General features: G+C 40.8%; 1 protein-coding gene across 2 annotated transcripts in view; it reads left to right on the top strand.

Moving 5' to 3' along the window:
• The window catches only part of MYO18B (myosin XVIIIB), a 451,547-nt gene extending 441,684 nt beyond the window's left edge, over nt 1–9,863 (top strand). For both annotated transcript variants that reach the window (XM_083146506.1, XM_083146515.1), the window contains one exon: nt 9,675–9,863. In XM_083146506.1, coding sequence (XP_083002632.1) covers nt 9,675–9,688 — 14 coding nt within the window. In that variant the 3' untranslated portion in view covers nt 9,689–9,863. The remainder of the gene's footprint in view (nt 1–9,674) is intronic.
• The last annotated feature ends 8,217 nt before the right edge of the window (nt 9,864–18,080 follow it).

The raw sequence follows: 18,080 nt of genomic DNA on the forward strand, positions 1-18,080 counted from the left end.
TGACTGTTGGGACATTGAAACAGGTACTCCAGCAGTTTAAAGAAGACATGTCAGCTGAATTTCGTGCCTCCTTCCAGTCATGCCAGCGGTCAATTGAGGACCTTGGCGACCGCACAAATTCTCTAGAGAACAAAATGGGCGAAATGGTTGGATCGCACAATACCCTTATAAATTCCCATGCAGCCCTGGAGGGAGAGGTGGCGGCCTTACGTGATAAAATCAGCGACCTGGAGGATAGATCCAGGAGGAACAATCTGAAGCTGAGAGGGGTCCCCGAAAAATTTCCAACAGCAGCCTCCATGACTTCACTCTGAACGTCTTCCGGAAGCTTCTCCCCTCAGCGGCTAATTCAGACCTCATCCTCGATCGAATTCACAGAATCCCTAAACCCCGTGGCGCCCCAGAGGGTGCCCCCAGAGACGTCTTGATGCGTGTCCATTTTTTTCACATTAAAGAAGCCCTGTTGAAGGCTGCCAGACCTTCCTCGGACACAGCTGAAGCACTGGGTTCCTTACAACTTTTTGGAGATCTATCCAGGGACACACTAAACAAGAGACGGGCCTTTTACCCAATAACAAGTGTGCTCAGAAAGGCCAATATTATGTATAGGTGGGGATTCCCCACTAAACTGATAATACCCAGAGACGGCTCTACGATTGTTGTCTCTGAGATTGAAGAGGGGATGAAACTGCTCCGCAAATGGAACTTGGCGGACCCTCCGTCATCCTCCTCTCCTGAACACCGTCTTCAGCAGGACTGGTCGGTGGTGGAGAAGTGAGGGGTCCGGAGTCCTCTAGCTACTGCTCCCATTGTTTTGCTTTACTGACTCTGCTTAAAGCCCAAACTCTAGGTGAAGTTGCACTGTTGATACTTGCTATTTATCAAAGATGAGAAAGGGTCCTAAACTACAGAATGGGACCTATATGTAGCCCTTTGGGGGATTTATCCTCAGTAAGTTATAACATAATGTGCTTATCTGTCTCTACGTGTTCCCACATTTTTTTTTGAGGTACCTGATCCCCCCCCCCCCCCCTCCTCTCCGTATCACCATCTACAGCAGGACTGGCTGGTGGTGGAGAGACGAGGGGATTATAGTTAATTTACCTGATACCCGCTTTGCCATATAAGACCTGAACTATCGTATAATTTCTAGTTTAGGCTTAGACGCTAACGGTGGTACCCTCTGCCTATTTCTCTTTTGTTTAGGAGAATGCCCAGGATAAGCAGAAATTAGCTAGAATTGCCTCATTCGCCCCCTCAACTTCGAAAATTAGGATATGTTGGACTCGCTTGCATGTTGTTATCGCCTTTCTTATTTGGTTATATGATGTTTGTAATGTTGTTCTGTTGACACTGTGGGGTGGGTTGCCACTACCCCCCCCTTAAGTATGATTGGTGCGGCGCCCTGTTTCTGGCGTCTCACTCCGACTCTGTATAGAGCCGTTCTGTTATGTCTATTTGTCCCCTTCCTTCATGTTTGGTGTACCCCCTTGCAGCCCCTCTCCCCACACCCTCACTCCAGGTCAATCAATATATGTTGGGTCAAATCTGCCTTCCGGACTGCCCCATGGTGAATCTTATATCTTTAAATGTTAAGGGGCTAAATTCCCCGCAGAAGCGGAGGTTAGCCTTAAACTCCTTCTTTAAAATGAAAGCCGATATTGTTGCACTGCAGGAAACCCACTTCATTAACTCGGCCCCGCACAAATTCTTTGACAACAGGTTCCCCCAGTGCTACATGGCAAATGGACCACTAAAAAAAGCGGGAGTCGCTATTTTGGTTTCCTCTAAAAGCTCCCTTACTGTGGAGTCTCAGGTGGCAGACCCGGAGGGCAGATACTTAGTGTTGGTTGGAAAGCTAGAAGACTCCGAAGTAACATTGGTCTCATGTTATGCCCCTAACACCGGGCAACTCAAATTTTGCAGGAAATTATGTGCTATAGTTAAGCAGCACTCCAGAGGTGCTGTAATCGTAATGGGTGATTTTAATATGGTGCTTGACGTCACGGTTGATAAATCTAAGCCTATTGGAGGTCGCCCCCAAACCACATCCCCACATTCCCAATCCTTAGGATTTCGACAGCTATTAGGGGAATATGGATTATTTGATGCTTGGAGGGCCAAAAATCCATCGACAAGAGACTATACTTTTTTCTCTAACCCCCACCGCACGTATTCTAGAATAGATTTAGTCCTAACTGACAAATGGACCTTAAAGTCTGTTATCAAGGCCCGCATTTTACCAATGACGTGGTCAGACCATTCCCCTCTACTGATCAAATATGACCTGAACTCCCGTAAAGTTCCCCCGGGTCCCTGGCGGCTGGGTGCACATACATTGGCTAACCCAGAAGCTTGTAATGCCATCAAGTCCTCTCTGCTGAATTATATTGCATCCAATAGCCCGGACGATACCAGTGTCTTTAATCACTGGTGTGCACTAAAAGCTGTTTTAAGAGGATCGGCCATTCAAGCTGCTTCTAGGATTAAACGAGCGCAATCTGTTGAGGCTAGGCAATGTGAGGCTGAAGTGATTATATTGGAAGCAGAGCATAAAGCCCACCCGAGGGACTCGCAAATCCTCAACTCTCTGCATAGCGCGCGGGAGAAGCTAAATGCGTTATCCCTTAGAACAGTTACGAAGAACTTGTTTAAATTAAACCAAAGATTTTATGTACTGGGCAATAAGGCAGGGCGCCTTCTAGCTAGAAAGCTCAGGGGACGGCAGGCTAAAGCCAGGATACATAGTGTTCATAACGTAGCGGGGCTAAAAATATCTGACCCATTTGAAATAGCGAACACATTCGCTGAGTACTATGCTGGGCTCTATAATCTGAAATCTGACGCTGAGACCCCCCAGCCTACGACATCTGAGATTGAGAATTTCCTGGCAGATGTCTCCCTCCCGAGTTTGGAGCCTGAAGTGTCCAATACTCTCTGCTCTCCGTGGAGTTTAGAGGAGCTTGAAGCGGCCATTGACTCTCTGCCTAGAGATAAGGCCCCGGGCCCAGACGGGTACCCCTCTAATTTTTATAAACAGTTTAAATCAATCATAGCCCCAATTCTCCTTAAAGTGTTTAATAAAGCTTCCGAGGCAGGCAACTTCCCTAAAGAGATGCTAGAGGCAAGAATTGTTACTATCCCCAAACCGGGCAAGCCCCCTACGGCAGTACAAAATTATAGGCCAATAGCCCTCCTGAATACCGACCTCAAACTGTATGCTAAACTTATAGCAAATAGACTAGGCCCCCTTTTGCCATCACTTATCGCAGCTGATCAGGTCGGCTTTGTACCGGGCAGGCAGGCCCCGGACAACATCCGTAGAGTACTTAATATTGTTGAGAGTTGTGAATTCAAAAAAACCCCTCTGTTAATCCTGTCCCTAGACGCTGAAAAAGCGTTCGACAGATTACATTGGGGGTACCTAAAATCAGTTCTGCTTAAATATGGATTCTCTGGTAGATTTCTTGATGCCATTTTTGCACTTTATTCATTTCCCTCCGCGAGGGTGTTTAATAACGGTTGTTTATCCAATATGTTTAACATAACAAATGGCACCAGACAAGGCTGCCCCCTTTCTCCACTCATATTCGCCCTAGCTATGGAGCCTCTAGCGGAGAAAATTAGGAACTCTGCCCGCATAGAAGGACCCGAACTGGGAGGGATAAATCATAAAATTAGTTTATTCGCCGACGATGTCTTGCTGTGCTTACTTAACCCGGAGGTCTCGTTATGCGAGCTTCACAAAGTTCTGACCCTCTACTCTAGTGTATCCTACTACAAGTTGAACACCACCAAGACGGAAGCTCTCCCTATTAACATTCCCTTAGAGAGAGTTAAGCGGCTGAAAGATCAATATCGATATGCCTGGCAATTGACATCGATTAAATATCTAGGTGTCCAAATCGCTAGATCCAATGACATTTTTCGATGCAACTATAAGCCTCTAATAGGAGCGTTAGATAAACTGATAGGGGAATGGGGTTTTCATGAAATTTCATGGCTGGGCCGCATTGCAGCAGCCAAGATGGTACTCCTCCCGAAGATACTATATATGTTTAGAGCAATCCCAAGGATACCCCCTAAATCCTATTTTTTGGAATTTAATAAACTATTCACCAGATATATCTGGAAAGGATCTAGACCTCGCATAGCTAAGCAGGTCCTTATCCTCTCCAAGCAAATGGGTGGGGTGGCATACCCGGATCTGGGGAGTTACTTCTCAGCCTGTGTACTGAACCAGGCAAGGGACTGGTTCGCCACCGGGCAGGTGAAGCCGTGGGTATCTATAGAGCAGTCCTTTCTGCCTAAAATCTGCCTGTCAGAGTTGTTCTGGCTGCCCAGGGGGGAAATTCCCTCTTGGGGGGGTCCAGGAATATCTATTAGAGATACCCTACTAACTTGGCATGACGTAATAGCAAAAGAAGCGGAGGCCTCCCTGCCCGGTCCGGACCTGGCCATTATGACTATAGCTTCCCTCATCCCCAATTTAAAATTAGATAACTGGGTAACAAATGGTATAACCACGCTCAGGGATATTTGCCCAGTAGGTAATCTTATGTCCTTTACCGAAATATCAGAGAAATTTGGTATCCCACGACAAGATTTTTATAAATACCTGCAACTAAGACACTGGCTGAATGCAGCTGCTGGTAGACCTGTAGTGCCACTCTCTTTCCCAAAAAGACTGGTCCTAGTTCTGACCTCGCAGAACAATAAAGGGGGCATCTCTAGATGGTACAACGTACTAGTAAATAGATTACATTCGGACAAATTACTATCCCAGGTCAGATGGGAGACCGATTTGGGTAGGACCCTTACTAGGGAAGAATGGGATCTTATCGCACTCTCCTGCTTTAGGATCTCAAAATGTTTAAGTCACTCGGAAATGTACTACAAACTATGCCATAGAGCTTATTTCACCCCTCGGCGGATGCATACAATTTGGCCGACAGTCTCTAACCTCTGCTGGAGAGGGTGCGGATCTGTTGGGTCCCTCCTGCATATCTTCTGGGACTGCCCAAAGTTACGGCCGATATGGGGGGAAGTGTTTGCCCTGTTGAGTGAAATTGCAGGGGTTCATCTACCAATGGACCCAGTCACCGCACTGTTCCATCTATCCCCCTCCATCCCAGAACAAGATAGATATCTGACAGGTCAGATCCTAATTGCCACTAAAGCAGCGATTGGCCAGTACTGGAAGTCCCCGGAGACTCCTGATATCCACCTCATTTTGGGTAAAATTCATAAACATTATTTATTTGAAACGATCGACTACAAATTTTCCTCCTCCGCCAACTCTACCCAATCCAAGTGGTCTAAGTGGTGTAACTATAGAGAGAAAAGAAACCTCCCACTAGGAATCTCCCTCCAGATGGACCCTGCCTCGATACTAAATGTCTCTGTTGCTGTTTGATTGAGTGCCCTGGATCCCCTTCCCCTTACCTCCCACTTACCCACATGTATATTTCCCTGTGTGTCTGTCCTGTGCGAATTACTACCTATGTTTTCATGTCTCTATATTCTTGTTTCACGTCTAGTCCCCCTCCCCCCCTTTTTGTTTATATTGGCCAGAGTCTTCACCTTCTGGCCTGATAAATACGTCGGTACGTCACAGTTTTAGGTTACATGAACTCATTTGTACCTTACATCACTATCCTGCTATGGTTAATTTATGTTGTGGCCCTATGTGAGGTATCTCATGTTCTAAACTTGTACTGTTCAAAATTTGTACTGATTCAATAAAAACTATTTTGAAAAAAAAAGAATGTTACTAAGTAGCCCACAGAATTCTGGCTACATTCCTGCTAATTGGCTAGTTCTAAATTCAAATTAAAAATTTTAATATATTTAGGAAAAATGGAAAAACATTATAAGCACCAGAAAGAATTAACAACCTTTAAAAATGTAGCTGTACATTGTGCTGCCACCTCCTTTTGCAGAACTGTGTCCTTGCATTTAACTATGCACTTATCAGAACAAATGCAGTCTCACACTGTTGCCAGGACAATGAAAAACCTTCCACAGCTCAGAAACTTCTCTTGATTTTGATCTTAAAGTGTAGTCTCAGCTAGACAGCGAGAGTCTGCATATTGTTTAAGATCACCAAGCCTTGACACCCCATCATCCATTTTACATGCTAACCATTAAAATGTATTTCATTATGTGTCAATATGCTGTTTATCACTGAACGTTTCTAGCTCAGAGAACACGCTTTCCACAGCATACTGCAAAAGATACCAAGTCGCTGGAGTTAATAGCTGACAATATATCAGCTAAGAGCAGAGACTGTGTGTGTGTGTGTGAGAGAGAGAGAGAGAGAGAGAGAGAGAGAGAGAGAGAGAGAGAGAGAGCAGACAAATGAAATGTAGGTAGGTAGTGTGAAATCTGTACAAAACATACATTACCCATCGCTGAAAAGTTTGGGAGAAATAGTTGTTTCTATTATAAAACCATTCTGGGTCACACCTGGCTGGTATTTTCCATTCCTTGTCCATCTCATTAAATCTGTTCATTATCGGGAGCAGGCTGACAAAACCCATGCTACATGCCTCATTAGGCAACATTGAGTTCTCTTACTTGGCACAGGCTTGTCCAGGACCTGCATACACCCAAATACTAGAGAAGCAATAAAGAGTTCTATGATAAATAGTACATTAGTATGTTCTCTGAAGAAGATAGAAATCTTAGTGCTATGATGTATAAGTACTATATGCCAGGGTTTACCGTAGAATCCATTGTTATAAACACTTGGCTTTATCTTACTTTCTTTTTACTCTATATTGCTAATTAACTGCTCCTACTGTACTATAAAAATAAACGCTACTCTGTGGTATAATAAAACAATCCCTTTACTATGTCCAGCAGCAGGGCATGCACGGATCGGTATTTCAACATCAACTGGAAAACCACACTTTTAATGGGTCCCTAATTCCCCATTCCTTGTTCTACATAATCTAAACTGCTCCTACATTTATGTCCCTAGATCAGTCACAAGAGCACCAAGGTTAAGTTGACATTCCCTCTCTCACAAACTTTACTCTAGTGTACAGTATATGCTAACACTATTCTTCCGCATTGTCCATTTTGCTCCAGTCACAGAAAGGTACTTTCACCCCACTATCCTTTGTTATATTGATTTCATTACTGCTCAGGTATTATACTAATGGGGCCTACAAATTAGGTGTTTTCAGGGCATTTTCTAAGCAATCCCACTAGGTCGCATAGAAAATAGTGTGTAGGCCCCTTATATCCCATCACCTGAAGTGTGCTGCCTTCCCGCTCCCATGATGCGCTATTGCCGGTGGCCGTCAATTACATCATCGCGTCATGATGACATAAACACTTCTCCTGCACGACTCAACGTGACACCATCTCAGGGTGTCCTGGCTCCCATCACCATGGTTACTAATATATAAACAAACGGTGCACAATGTCAAAACAGCGTAACAATATACATGTAAACACACAGTTTCATAAGTCACACGGAATTATACATTAATAGTATTATAGAAGACCTCATATATCACAATAGCAGTGAATTATCATGGGCCTGTGACACAGCTACCAAAATGACTCAATCTAACAAAGATTATCACACAGAGACCCTGTCGTTAGAAACCGGGGAGCGGGAAGGCGGCACACTTCAGGTGATGGGATAAAAGGTTCATTGTTCTCAAAGTTCATTGTTCTCATTGTACTTCCTGCCGAAAGTCTTTGGATTGAAACGTTGAAGTTTTTACTCTGCTGTGGTTTGCGTGATTTATTTGTGCCTCGAGTGTCAATTCTATTATGTATGTATGTATGTATGTATGTATGTATGTATGTATGTATGTATGTATGTATGTATATATATATATATATATATATATATATATATATATATATATATATATATGATCATCAATAAAATCATACGAATATATTTCAACAGTGCTACTTTCAGAAACCTTTGCCAAATTGCCACTGAGTAAAACTACAGTATGCCCGCTTGGCATGAATGTATTCTAACAGTCAAGGCGTTAAGGCATCTAAATTTGCTGTGACCAAATTACATTGGTAATTAAAGGCGCACTAGTCTTATCTGCATCCTGCAGCAAATTCATGAAACGGCCTTTACAACTGCAAGTTTCCAAGATTAGCTGTGTTGCATGACTTCAATCCTTGAAAATGTACTGCCGCTCCGATATACGGATTTATCAAAATACAACTGTCGGCATTGTGGATAAAATGATCTTGCTTACATTACATCTTTTTAATATTAATTTTACAACAATTCCAAGATATATTTGTCAGGGTATGTACTATAAATCTTCATCCTCCTATATCATGCTCATTATTAGCAGCTTTCCCGGTCAGAGAATCCAGTTTGGCCAGCAGAAATGTGGGTTGTTGTAGGATATAAAGTATTAAAATACAAATAAGAAAAATACAAGCAAACAAAAAAAGCAGCTGATTTATAAACTACTAAAAAGAAACAAACATAAAAATGGAACGAAATTAAATAAATCAGATGGCTGTTGGGATAATTAAGCTACTCTAGGGAGAGGGTTGTATTAACATTCCATGGTATAGATTGTTTGCATCCTCCTCTGAACTCTTGATTGCTGAGTAAAACCACACTTGCCTCCGGATGGTGCATATTGCACAGAGCCAAGAAAGTAGAGTTATCACCTCATCCCTTTAATTTTGGACACATATTAATTACACAGGTTCTGTGGCTGATAAAAAAAAAACACAGGTGAAAGTCTTGAAGTCAGCCAGCCACAGAACCTGTGTAATTAATACGTGTCCAGAATTAAAGGGATGAGGTGGTGACCCTACAAGAAAGTATTTGGCTATGTATAATGCATACTTGCTTACTCTCCTGGAAAGGCTGCGAGGCTCTAGAAAATCGTGTGCCCCTCCTGTCCCCCAGAAAGTTGGTCAAGTCTCACAGTTCCTTCTTGGACCCCTGAACCCGCCCAGGCTGTGGAGACATATACCACAATTTGTGGCACTTCGGTGGCGGGGGAGGCTAAAATTATGCTATTTTTTTTGTTGGCCCCCGTCTGCTCTTTGTAGACATGGAAATTGTGGCATTTGGCTTAAATGGGGGTGGGGTTTGATGACTTCAGGTGATAAATCGGCTTCTTTTGCATATGACTTAAAATCGGTTATGGCTACAATGTCTAGATCTAGGTCGACAGTCAGAAGGTCAACAGGGTAAAAATGTCTACATTCACAATGTCTACCTTTTCACAGTCAACCTTTTGACCCTTTGACCTTTTGACCCTGTCAACATTTTAACTGTTGACCAATAGTGGTCGACCTTACGAATGTCGACCTATAGTCAATCCATCATGAGTCTGGATACCCTTATAATTAAGGAAACAGACAACCAATGTGATTACAGAGTTTTACGACATAAAACAGTAAGTACAGCTGCATTCAAAATATTTAAATAATGGATAGCGGATTCTGTATTTAGGTTGTTCAGGACTACAACCCCGCAGATACAGTATACTATAACAAAGATAAACTGCGGAATATCAGGCCTCAATAAAAAAGGCAGAATCAATTTATGTGCAGACCCAACTTTTTTCCTTAGGTTTACAATATTCCATGAAAAATAAAGTCTGCGTGTTACATGTTGTAAATCAATTTACAATAATTTCCTGTTTCTTATACTGTAGGTCCCACCAATTGATGAATCCTTGGTGATGCAGGTGAAGGACTCTTCATGGATGTCTGTATTCTTATGTCTGAGGTTTGCACTATGTATCTACTCACAAGATTGTAAAGATGAATTTATGGCTGGAAAATGAAGAATGTTGTTCATTAATTTGTTTGCTTTCGTCAAATAAAGCAGTACGTTTCTCACCTTTGCAGTGTATTTATTAAAAGCATATACAATACACAAAACGTATGCAACTTATGTATAAATAACCTTTGGTCATGTAATTTCAATTTATTATTATTATTATTAGTATGTAGCACCATTCAAGAAAAACATAAAACAATAACAGAGCACAAATACAATGCAAAATGGCAGACCATATCATTATTGTCATACCAGAATAGGTTATACAGATTCACAGGGTCAGGGGTAGGCAAACTTGCTGAATCTAGCAGGAGTAAACAGAGGTGAGGTGATTGACTACTCAGTGATCCTGTACCCTATGAATGAAAAGAGCAAACAAACAGAGTCATGGAAACGGAGGCGACAAGGGACCGAAGAACTGATGACCTGAATAGTCTAGAGAAGAACAAGAGGGCAGGGTGATCTAAGTAAGATATTTAGATGAGGGTTAGGGAACATTATCGAGTTATCAGGTGGACCGGTATGCATTATTTAAAAGGCATATTTAAAGACTAAATTTAAAAATATGAATCATTGTGGGATAGACTGTCCTCACACCATCTGTATGGTTGATTGGTGACCTTTGTTGTGGGAGGAATTAGTGTAGACACCTGGTTGTAGCCCTGGTTATAGTTAGTGCTATGCTGCTATAGCTGACGCTGCTCAGATTTGAAGTGCTTATTAGAAGTTTTACATTGAAGTTGGAGTTATACAGGAGATAACCAGGAAGGAGCAGAAGGAGAGCAATGAAGAACATTTCTTTATTGTACTCTACTTTTGTTATTTATTCAATGTAATGCCAAGTTTTGTCTCCCTGTATTGTTCCTTTGTACGGCGCTGCGAAACACTTGTGGCGCCTTATAAATAAAATAATAATAATAATAATAACATTATGATCCTATGGATTATTTTAATCTAACTACTTACTCTGGTGGTATTCTTCACCACACATCTGAACCACCTTGCTCCCTTACTGCTACAAATATCATCTACTACTCCCTGAAACTTCAATCTAATTCCATTACTTTTATAATGAACTTTTTTCTTAAGCAGTTTAACTAGATTAAGTGGGAACGAATGGAATGGCATTTTCAGTCTCACTGTCACAGCTCCATAAACGGGGTGAGAAAATCAGTGTCAGCCGATGCAGAGCCTGTAATCCACCCCCCCAGAACATCGGGGTGACATAAACCATTGCTTTTACATACTGTTCCGAATCAGGCCCAATATGCATATATCTATTGGAGTTTTTACATCTTAATGTTTTGACTATAATATTTACTGCTGTATGTTATTGTATCATACTGTATCATACATATATTATATACTATGCTGTAGTGTTCAGTACAAGTAATATAGTTTAGCTGTCTTAAGGTGCCCATACACGCTCCGTTCCCGGCGTGCGTTCTGGGCTAAAATAGCATCCATCACATCGCATTGCATGCCTTGTGCATGCAATGCGATGTGATGAAAAGCAAGTACAAAAAGTATGTGCAGCACACGTATCGCACCGCCGGGATCGGAGAGTGTATGGGCACCTTTAGTGCTTCAATAGCAGAAGTTTCATAGCATTCATTGCTGTTTGTTTATGGCACTAAAGCTGTGGAAGTTCTGTCATAACCTCTATAGGCTGTGTATTTCTTTTTATTATTGAACTCTTATTTCATCTTCTTTTGGGATGTAGTGTATTCTACTATCACTGTTTGGGGCTGTGTTCTAGGCATAAGGTCATACTTAACTTGACACAATAAATAAGCACATTAAAAGATCATGTCAAATCTCCGTTATAACAGGTATTCACTCTTAAAAACCTTACCAACTAACAAGTAAACGAATAAATAAACAAAACAATTCTGCATGAAATGTAAAAGTCTGATTAAGAAAAAAAACTAGGATCTTACAGTATTTACACCCTTACAGCTCACATATATTTATGGACAGAGCCTGTTCTGCCCACATTTCCTCTAAATGAATTCCCGAGAACAGCACTTATACAATTTATTACAAGAAAATTGTTGACATTGCAGAAAAAAATAACTTATGTGGTGTTTTCTTACAGACAAAACTGTAAAATATGGTTAGGTCGCCCACAGGAGATGGGACGTCATCCATCTGATATATAGCCTATATAATAAAGGGTACAGACTATCGCACAAGCACAATATTTCACCAAGATCTTTCCTCTTTGGGGAGTTGTTTATCAATAATAGCTAGGATTCACCTACAACCATACATCACGGACAAAGTGGCATATACTATTGTCTTTTAAGTAGAATAACATTAAACTGATTAGAGTTTGAATGAAATATACAATACTATAAGTTATACAAAGGAACATTATTTTTTAAAGTTCCCCTCTATATAGGGGAGAGTGGTGACAGTTGATCCCCTTGGAGAAATTATCCCTCATTCCAGTCTCTCGTTGTGAGGGTATGCGGTGCACTTTTTTAGTTTCCATGTTGACTGTGTCGACATTCAGGATACAAAAAGTGAAAGACCCCATGTCGACCTTTTGACCATTGATCAAGTCCACGCCGACATAATGCCTGTGTCGACCTAAGCCCATGTCGACATTCAGTGGTAGACTCAATGCATGTCATCATTTCTGCTGTTGACCCTATGACCCATACCCAAGATGAAACTGAATTGCAATGAGTGGAGATATGGCTTCTTGTATAGTACAATAAAGGGTCAAAATGCAGAACATAAAAAAAACCCACTGAATTTCATGTCTGGGCACTGCACCTAATAAGTTGCCTCGAGGCATGGAACGTTAGATACTAATATGTTTGTTTTGTACATGTATAGATGTATGTGTTTATTTGGGATAAATTAGGTTTCCTTGAAGTACATTTTACACTTTTTCCAAAAGAAAAAAGTTTGGTACCGTGTTAGCCAGTTGATAAGGAAAGTTTTATTGTTCCTCAGTGAGAAAAACAAAATAGCAATCTAGCAAATTGCATTTGAAAGCTTGCATTTTAACAACATTTATTTTTGTTAGCCATTAAAAGGTATCATATTTGCTAGATTGCTATTTTGTTTTTCTCACTGAGGAACAATAAAACACTTTTTCCAGTTTTATTACATTTGAAGAAAAGGTTGTGACTAACCAGATGAAGTCATTATTAGTATTTTCAAAGTCATCACTATTAACCTTTACACCACAGGTCAGAGCTGACACAGCTTCAGTGGTTTATCGATAATAAGAGCATTTCTTCAATACTCACCTTTCTGGAGTCCTATGTTGGCAGTGGCATCGCTACAAAATCACCAAGAAAATGTCACAGCGGCCATTTCTGCAGCATTTTTCAAATATGGAAATCACCAGGAAAATGCCCACTGTGCATGTGCAATTGACTCTGCAACTTGTTTGCATCACTGCCAGCTCCCATTCACTTCAGTGGTGCAGCGGGAGTGTGCAAACTTCTCAATACATCTGCCCCCGCTATGCCGCAACATCCTTGTGTGATCTGTATGCATCAAGTCAATGAAGTACAATGACACGTCTGTACCTGTCCAAAAAGGATGTAAAAGGACACATCTCTACCTGTCCACAAAGGATGTAAAAGGACATATCTGTACCTGTCCACAAAGAATGGAAAAGGACACATCTCTACTTGTCCACAAAGGATGTAGGAGGACACATCTGTACCTGTCCACAAAGGATGGAAAAGGACACATCTCTACCTGGTCACAAAGGATGTAGGAGGACACATCTCTACCTGTCCACAAAGGATGTAAAAGGACACATCTGTACCTATACACAAAGGATGTAAAAGGACACATCTCTACCTGTCCACAAAGGATGTAAAAGGACACATCTGTACCTGTCCACAAAGGATGGAAAAGGACACATCTCTACCTGTCCACAAAGGATGTAAAAGGACACATCTCTACTTGTCCACAAAGGATGTATAAGGACACATCTGTACCTATACACAAAGGATGGAAAAGGACACATCTCTACCTGTCCACAAAGGATGTAAAAGGACACATCTGTACTTGTCCACAAAGGATGGAAAAGGACACATCTGTACCTGTCCACAAAGGATGGAAAAGGACACATCTCTACCTGTCCACAAACGATGGAAAAGGACACATCTCTACCTGTCCACAAAGGATGGAAAAGGACACATCTGTACCTGTCCACAAAGGATGGAAAAGGACACATCTCTACCTGTCCACAAAGGATGTAAAAGGACACATCTGTACCTGTCCACAAAGGATGGAAAAGGACACATCTCTACCTGTCCACAAAGGATGGAAAAGGACACATCTCTACCTGTCCACAAAGGATGTAAAAGGACACACCTGTATTTGTCCACAAAGAATGTACAAATCAACATCTGTATCTGTCAAGAAATGATGTAAGAGGAGACATCTATATCTGCCCACAACATGACTGGATCCTATCTCAATATAATAGCACTGCACACGGTAAAATGTATATAAAAAACACACAAAGTATAAAACAACTCACCCAACCATCATTCACCAATTGATTAAATAAAACATTGACATTCTTTTTTTTTTTGTATCCAATGTAGTCCAAATAAGGAAATAAGGAAACAAATGCATGTAAACAATCACATAGTTTTGGTTAGTCTTTAATGCAATTAAATTGCATGTGGTATATTAGATAAATTCTTTTACTGAATTCAGGAGCGACAGGTTACCGGAGGGGGTGGGGGTGATCAGCTGACAGTGAGCAGAATGTGGCCCGGTGGCCCCTGACAGTGAGCAGATAGGAGGGGGAAGTGCCATCATTTTCTGCCGTAATTCTAGGTTAATGCAGGCAAAAGGTCAACATGGACATGGCTGACGCATGAAAAGGTTGACCTTTTTTGTAGTGTCTATTTAGATTTCAGCACATGGACCCCATATACAGATATACAGATGGAGCCCACATGTATGGTAAAGTATGAAAAAGTAAAAAGGAAGAAATTCTCAAAAGCTCATATCAACCTTTTCATGTTACCATGACAACCTTTTGACCATGATGATCATCTGGTGCCAACCTATTGACTGTATACCTATCATCCAAATACCAATTAAATTATGCCTGTCCCAACCCAGGAGGGCCTACAAGAGCAACAGAGTATTCGAGTGGTTAGCTGTAGCTTCTGTGAGGGTGACGCAATATTTGTGTAGCTGGTATAATAGTGGCTGTTCTATCTGTTATGGGAGAAACTATCCCAGGCTGTCTAGTATGCTGTGCTGCCCATATTCTAAATGATTTATTAGCATAAATACCCTCCCTAATTACAAATATTATTTTTCTTCTGTACCCTACTACAGTATGTGCTTCATTTATGTATTAATTTCAATAACGATCATAAGGAGCACAGAGCTTTGAATGGCTTGCATACAGATAGTTGATATTGCATACCCAATGAAGAATACCCGCTCACAAAGCCTTTATTCCACTCTATTAAAGCTATGTCAGGCTGCCAGGACAGTTATAGGAGAGCACATCTGCCCTTCCCCTGTGCTATGAGCAGTGTAGAGGAAGAGAGTCTGATCCTTAAACACATCTTGTCAGATTTGCAGATTCAGTGTGACTTGTTCAGCTTGTCAAACGATCATGTCACAATGATCGTTCTTGGTACATTCCATTACAAAGTAGCCTGACCTACTAAAAAGATTGGAGAAAGCTGCTTAGTGTGTCCTGCAGTCTTTCATTGTGGCAGTTCTCCAATCTATAGACCTGCTAGGGAATTGTACAGGCAGGACTGATGATGCTTTGTAAGTCCTATTCGCTTTCTCATCAGTTGCACTTGAAGCACCCCAGGCTAGGTTTCTCAAATAAAAAATCCATTGGTTTCAATGTCCACTGAAATAGCCCAACACACATTTCATTCACTGGGAAACCACAGGATCTCAGTGTGGTTTTTGACATTAATGACCCTGTGAAGTGAAAGATGTATCTGCAGCCAGAAAGTTGCCTTGGAGGATGATTTGAAAAATGCGACATTTAATCACTGGTCCTGCACAGGTTTCCTGACGAGGGCTGAGAAGCAACAGGGAAGGCTTTGTAAAGCACAAACAGTATGGAGCTTCAGTGCTGTATTCAATGCTAAAGCAAGGAAAGCACCGTAATTGGACATTGTCCATATGGCACTGTGACATTTCATTAAAGGTAATGTAGAACAATGTGAGCTGGAAGTTTCCAAGGTGTCAATATTACTTGTATAACTCTCAAAGGGTTAATGTGCAAAACTTTTATGTCATTTACAGACTGTTGTAACATATAAGTAATTGGATGGAGGTGGCCAATATTATCACAGGTGGTCATTCTGGTGGGCTGTGCAAAATATGTCTTACCAATAGTTTACTTTAATAAACAGCACAGTGCCACTGACTTTCAAGGTAGGAGGTTACAAATGACCATAGTACATTCTTTACACTATATTATATGTATTTTATTGGCTAAATCCTACTTAGTATCTTTTATCACTGCATTCAGTGAGAATTAGCATATTTCTAAAGGTTTTATCCAACACAGGACACAGTTTATAGTTTATACTCAAACTTACTTACTATGGAAAACTAGCTTCTGGGAGATTATAGTGGGCAGTAGATATTTGCACAGTGTTCCGTTGAGGGGCGTGTCATGCTCCAACACAAGGGCATGTCTAACTCCATATATGGGTGTATACAGTATATGCTTAAATGCATGTTGTGATACATTTCTAAATAACATTATTAAATATACAGTATTTTGGGAGATGTAGCAAGTATTGAGAACAAGTATTAATGCTGCTTGCATTACTGAATTTATTGCTTGGAACTATATGCTATTATATTTATTTTCTTCTAACTCAGCATAAAATATTGTAATAAATGTGGGATGAAATTTAATAGGATAAGATATTCAAAAAGTGAGAGATTTGGTAAGACATCTCCAGTTTTTTAAAGCGGCAATCATTTACACTTCAAAATCAAACTGGTTTTGCAGTATAAATAATTGCTGCTTAAAAAAACTGGAGATTTCTTACCAAATCTCTCACTTTCTGAATCTCTCATCCTATTAATTTCCCCCCTTGATGTCTAAGCAATACATTTGAAATTGCAATTTAACCATACTTTCCTAATCTTAAAAAAGCATTCAGCGAGATTGTGAATGTGACACCTAGAAGTGCAGACATGTACTGCTACATCTGAGAGGTATGTCAAAGAATGACGTACATCCAAATGTAGATGAGCCCCAAAGCAGTCAGTAAAACCTACTGTACTTGTTGAAGAAAAGACACCGGTATGTGTCGGGACTTGTTCATGTATTGTGTTTTACAAGTGGTTCGATATAAGTGGCCACGAGAAATGCATGTATCCATAAGGATAATTGGAGCAGATGTATTAAGCCTGGTAAAGTGATAAAATGGAAGGTGATTATATAGCAGCCATCTGTGATTTAAAAACGACAGGAGTTGATTGGCTGGTGCGTTATCACCTTCCACTTTATCACCACTTTATCTGCCCAATTGTGCTTTAAAGCCAATGCAGGTAAATGGTACAGATGATTCAATTTGAATGTATATATGGTTTAGGTGAAATCAGGAAAATGACTAGTCTTCAGGGAGATTGCTATTATTTCAGGAGTCTCCTGCTGAATGCAGGTGGGTAGGCAACTATGCTTATCATGGTATCACAGTACATACAGTCAGTGGCCATACCTTCCAACTGTCCTGACTTTGGCATGGCAGTCCTGCTGTCTGACCTATGGGCAGCAGCGTTCCATTGTGTGTGTGTGGGGGGGGGGAGGGGGGGTCATGGGCATCCTTCTCACATGCACACAGAATCTATACGCTGGGAGAGAGGGACATTATCTATCTATCTATCTATCTATCTATCTATCTATCTATCTATCTATCTATCTATCTATCTATCTATCTATCTATCTATCTGTGTCTGTCTGTCTATTGTGTTCCCAGCTTAAGGAAGACATTAAATCAGACAATATATGTAGCTACAGTAATCTGACTTGTCTGTAAAACCAATTTTCAGTATTTCTACCCATCCATTTGTCCTCTACACTTTGTCAGGAACTCAATAGATTGATGGATATAACATAATCCTAAAATTTAGAGTATGCTTTCTTACAAGCTTGCTGTATTAAAATTTTATTACAAAGCTAAGGTTTTATTTTTCCAGCTGTCTAATGATTCTTCTTAAATTGTGTTGAAGAGACTCCCAGAAGTGAATATATAAAAGCTGTAAGTTCTGTGCTATGGGAGGAACA

This window comes from Crinia signifera, chromosome 1 (assembly GCF_055691185.1).
Source record: "Crinia signifera chromosome 1, ASM5569118v1, whole genome shotgun sequence".
NCBI classification, from domain to species: Eukaryota; Metazoa; Chordata; class Amphibia; order Anura; family Myobatrachidae; genus Crinia; species Crinia signifera.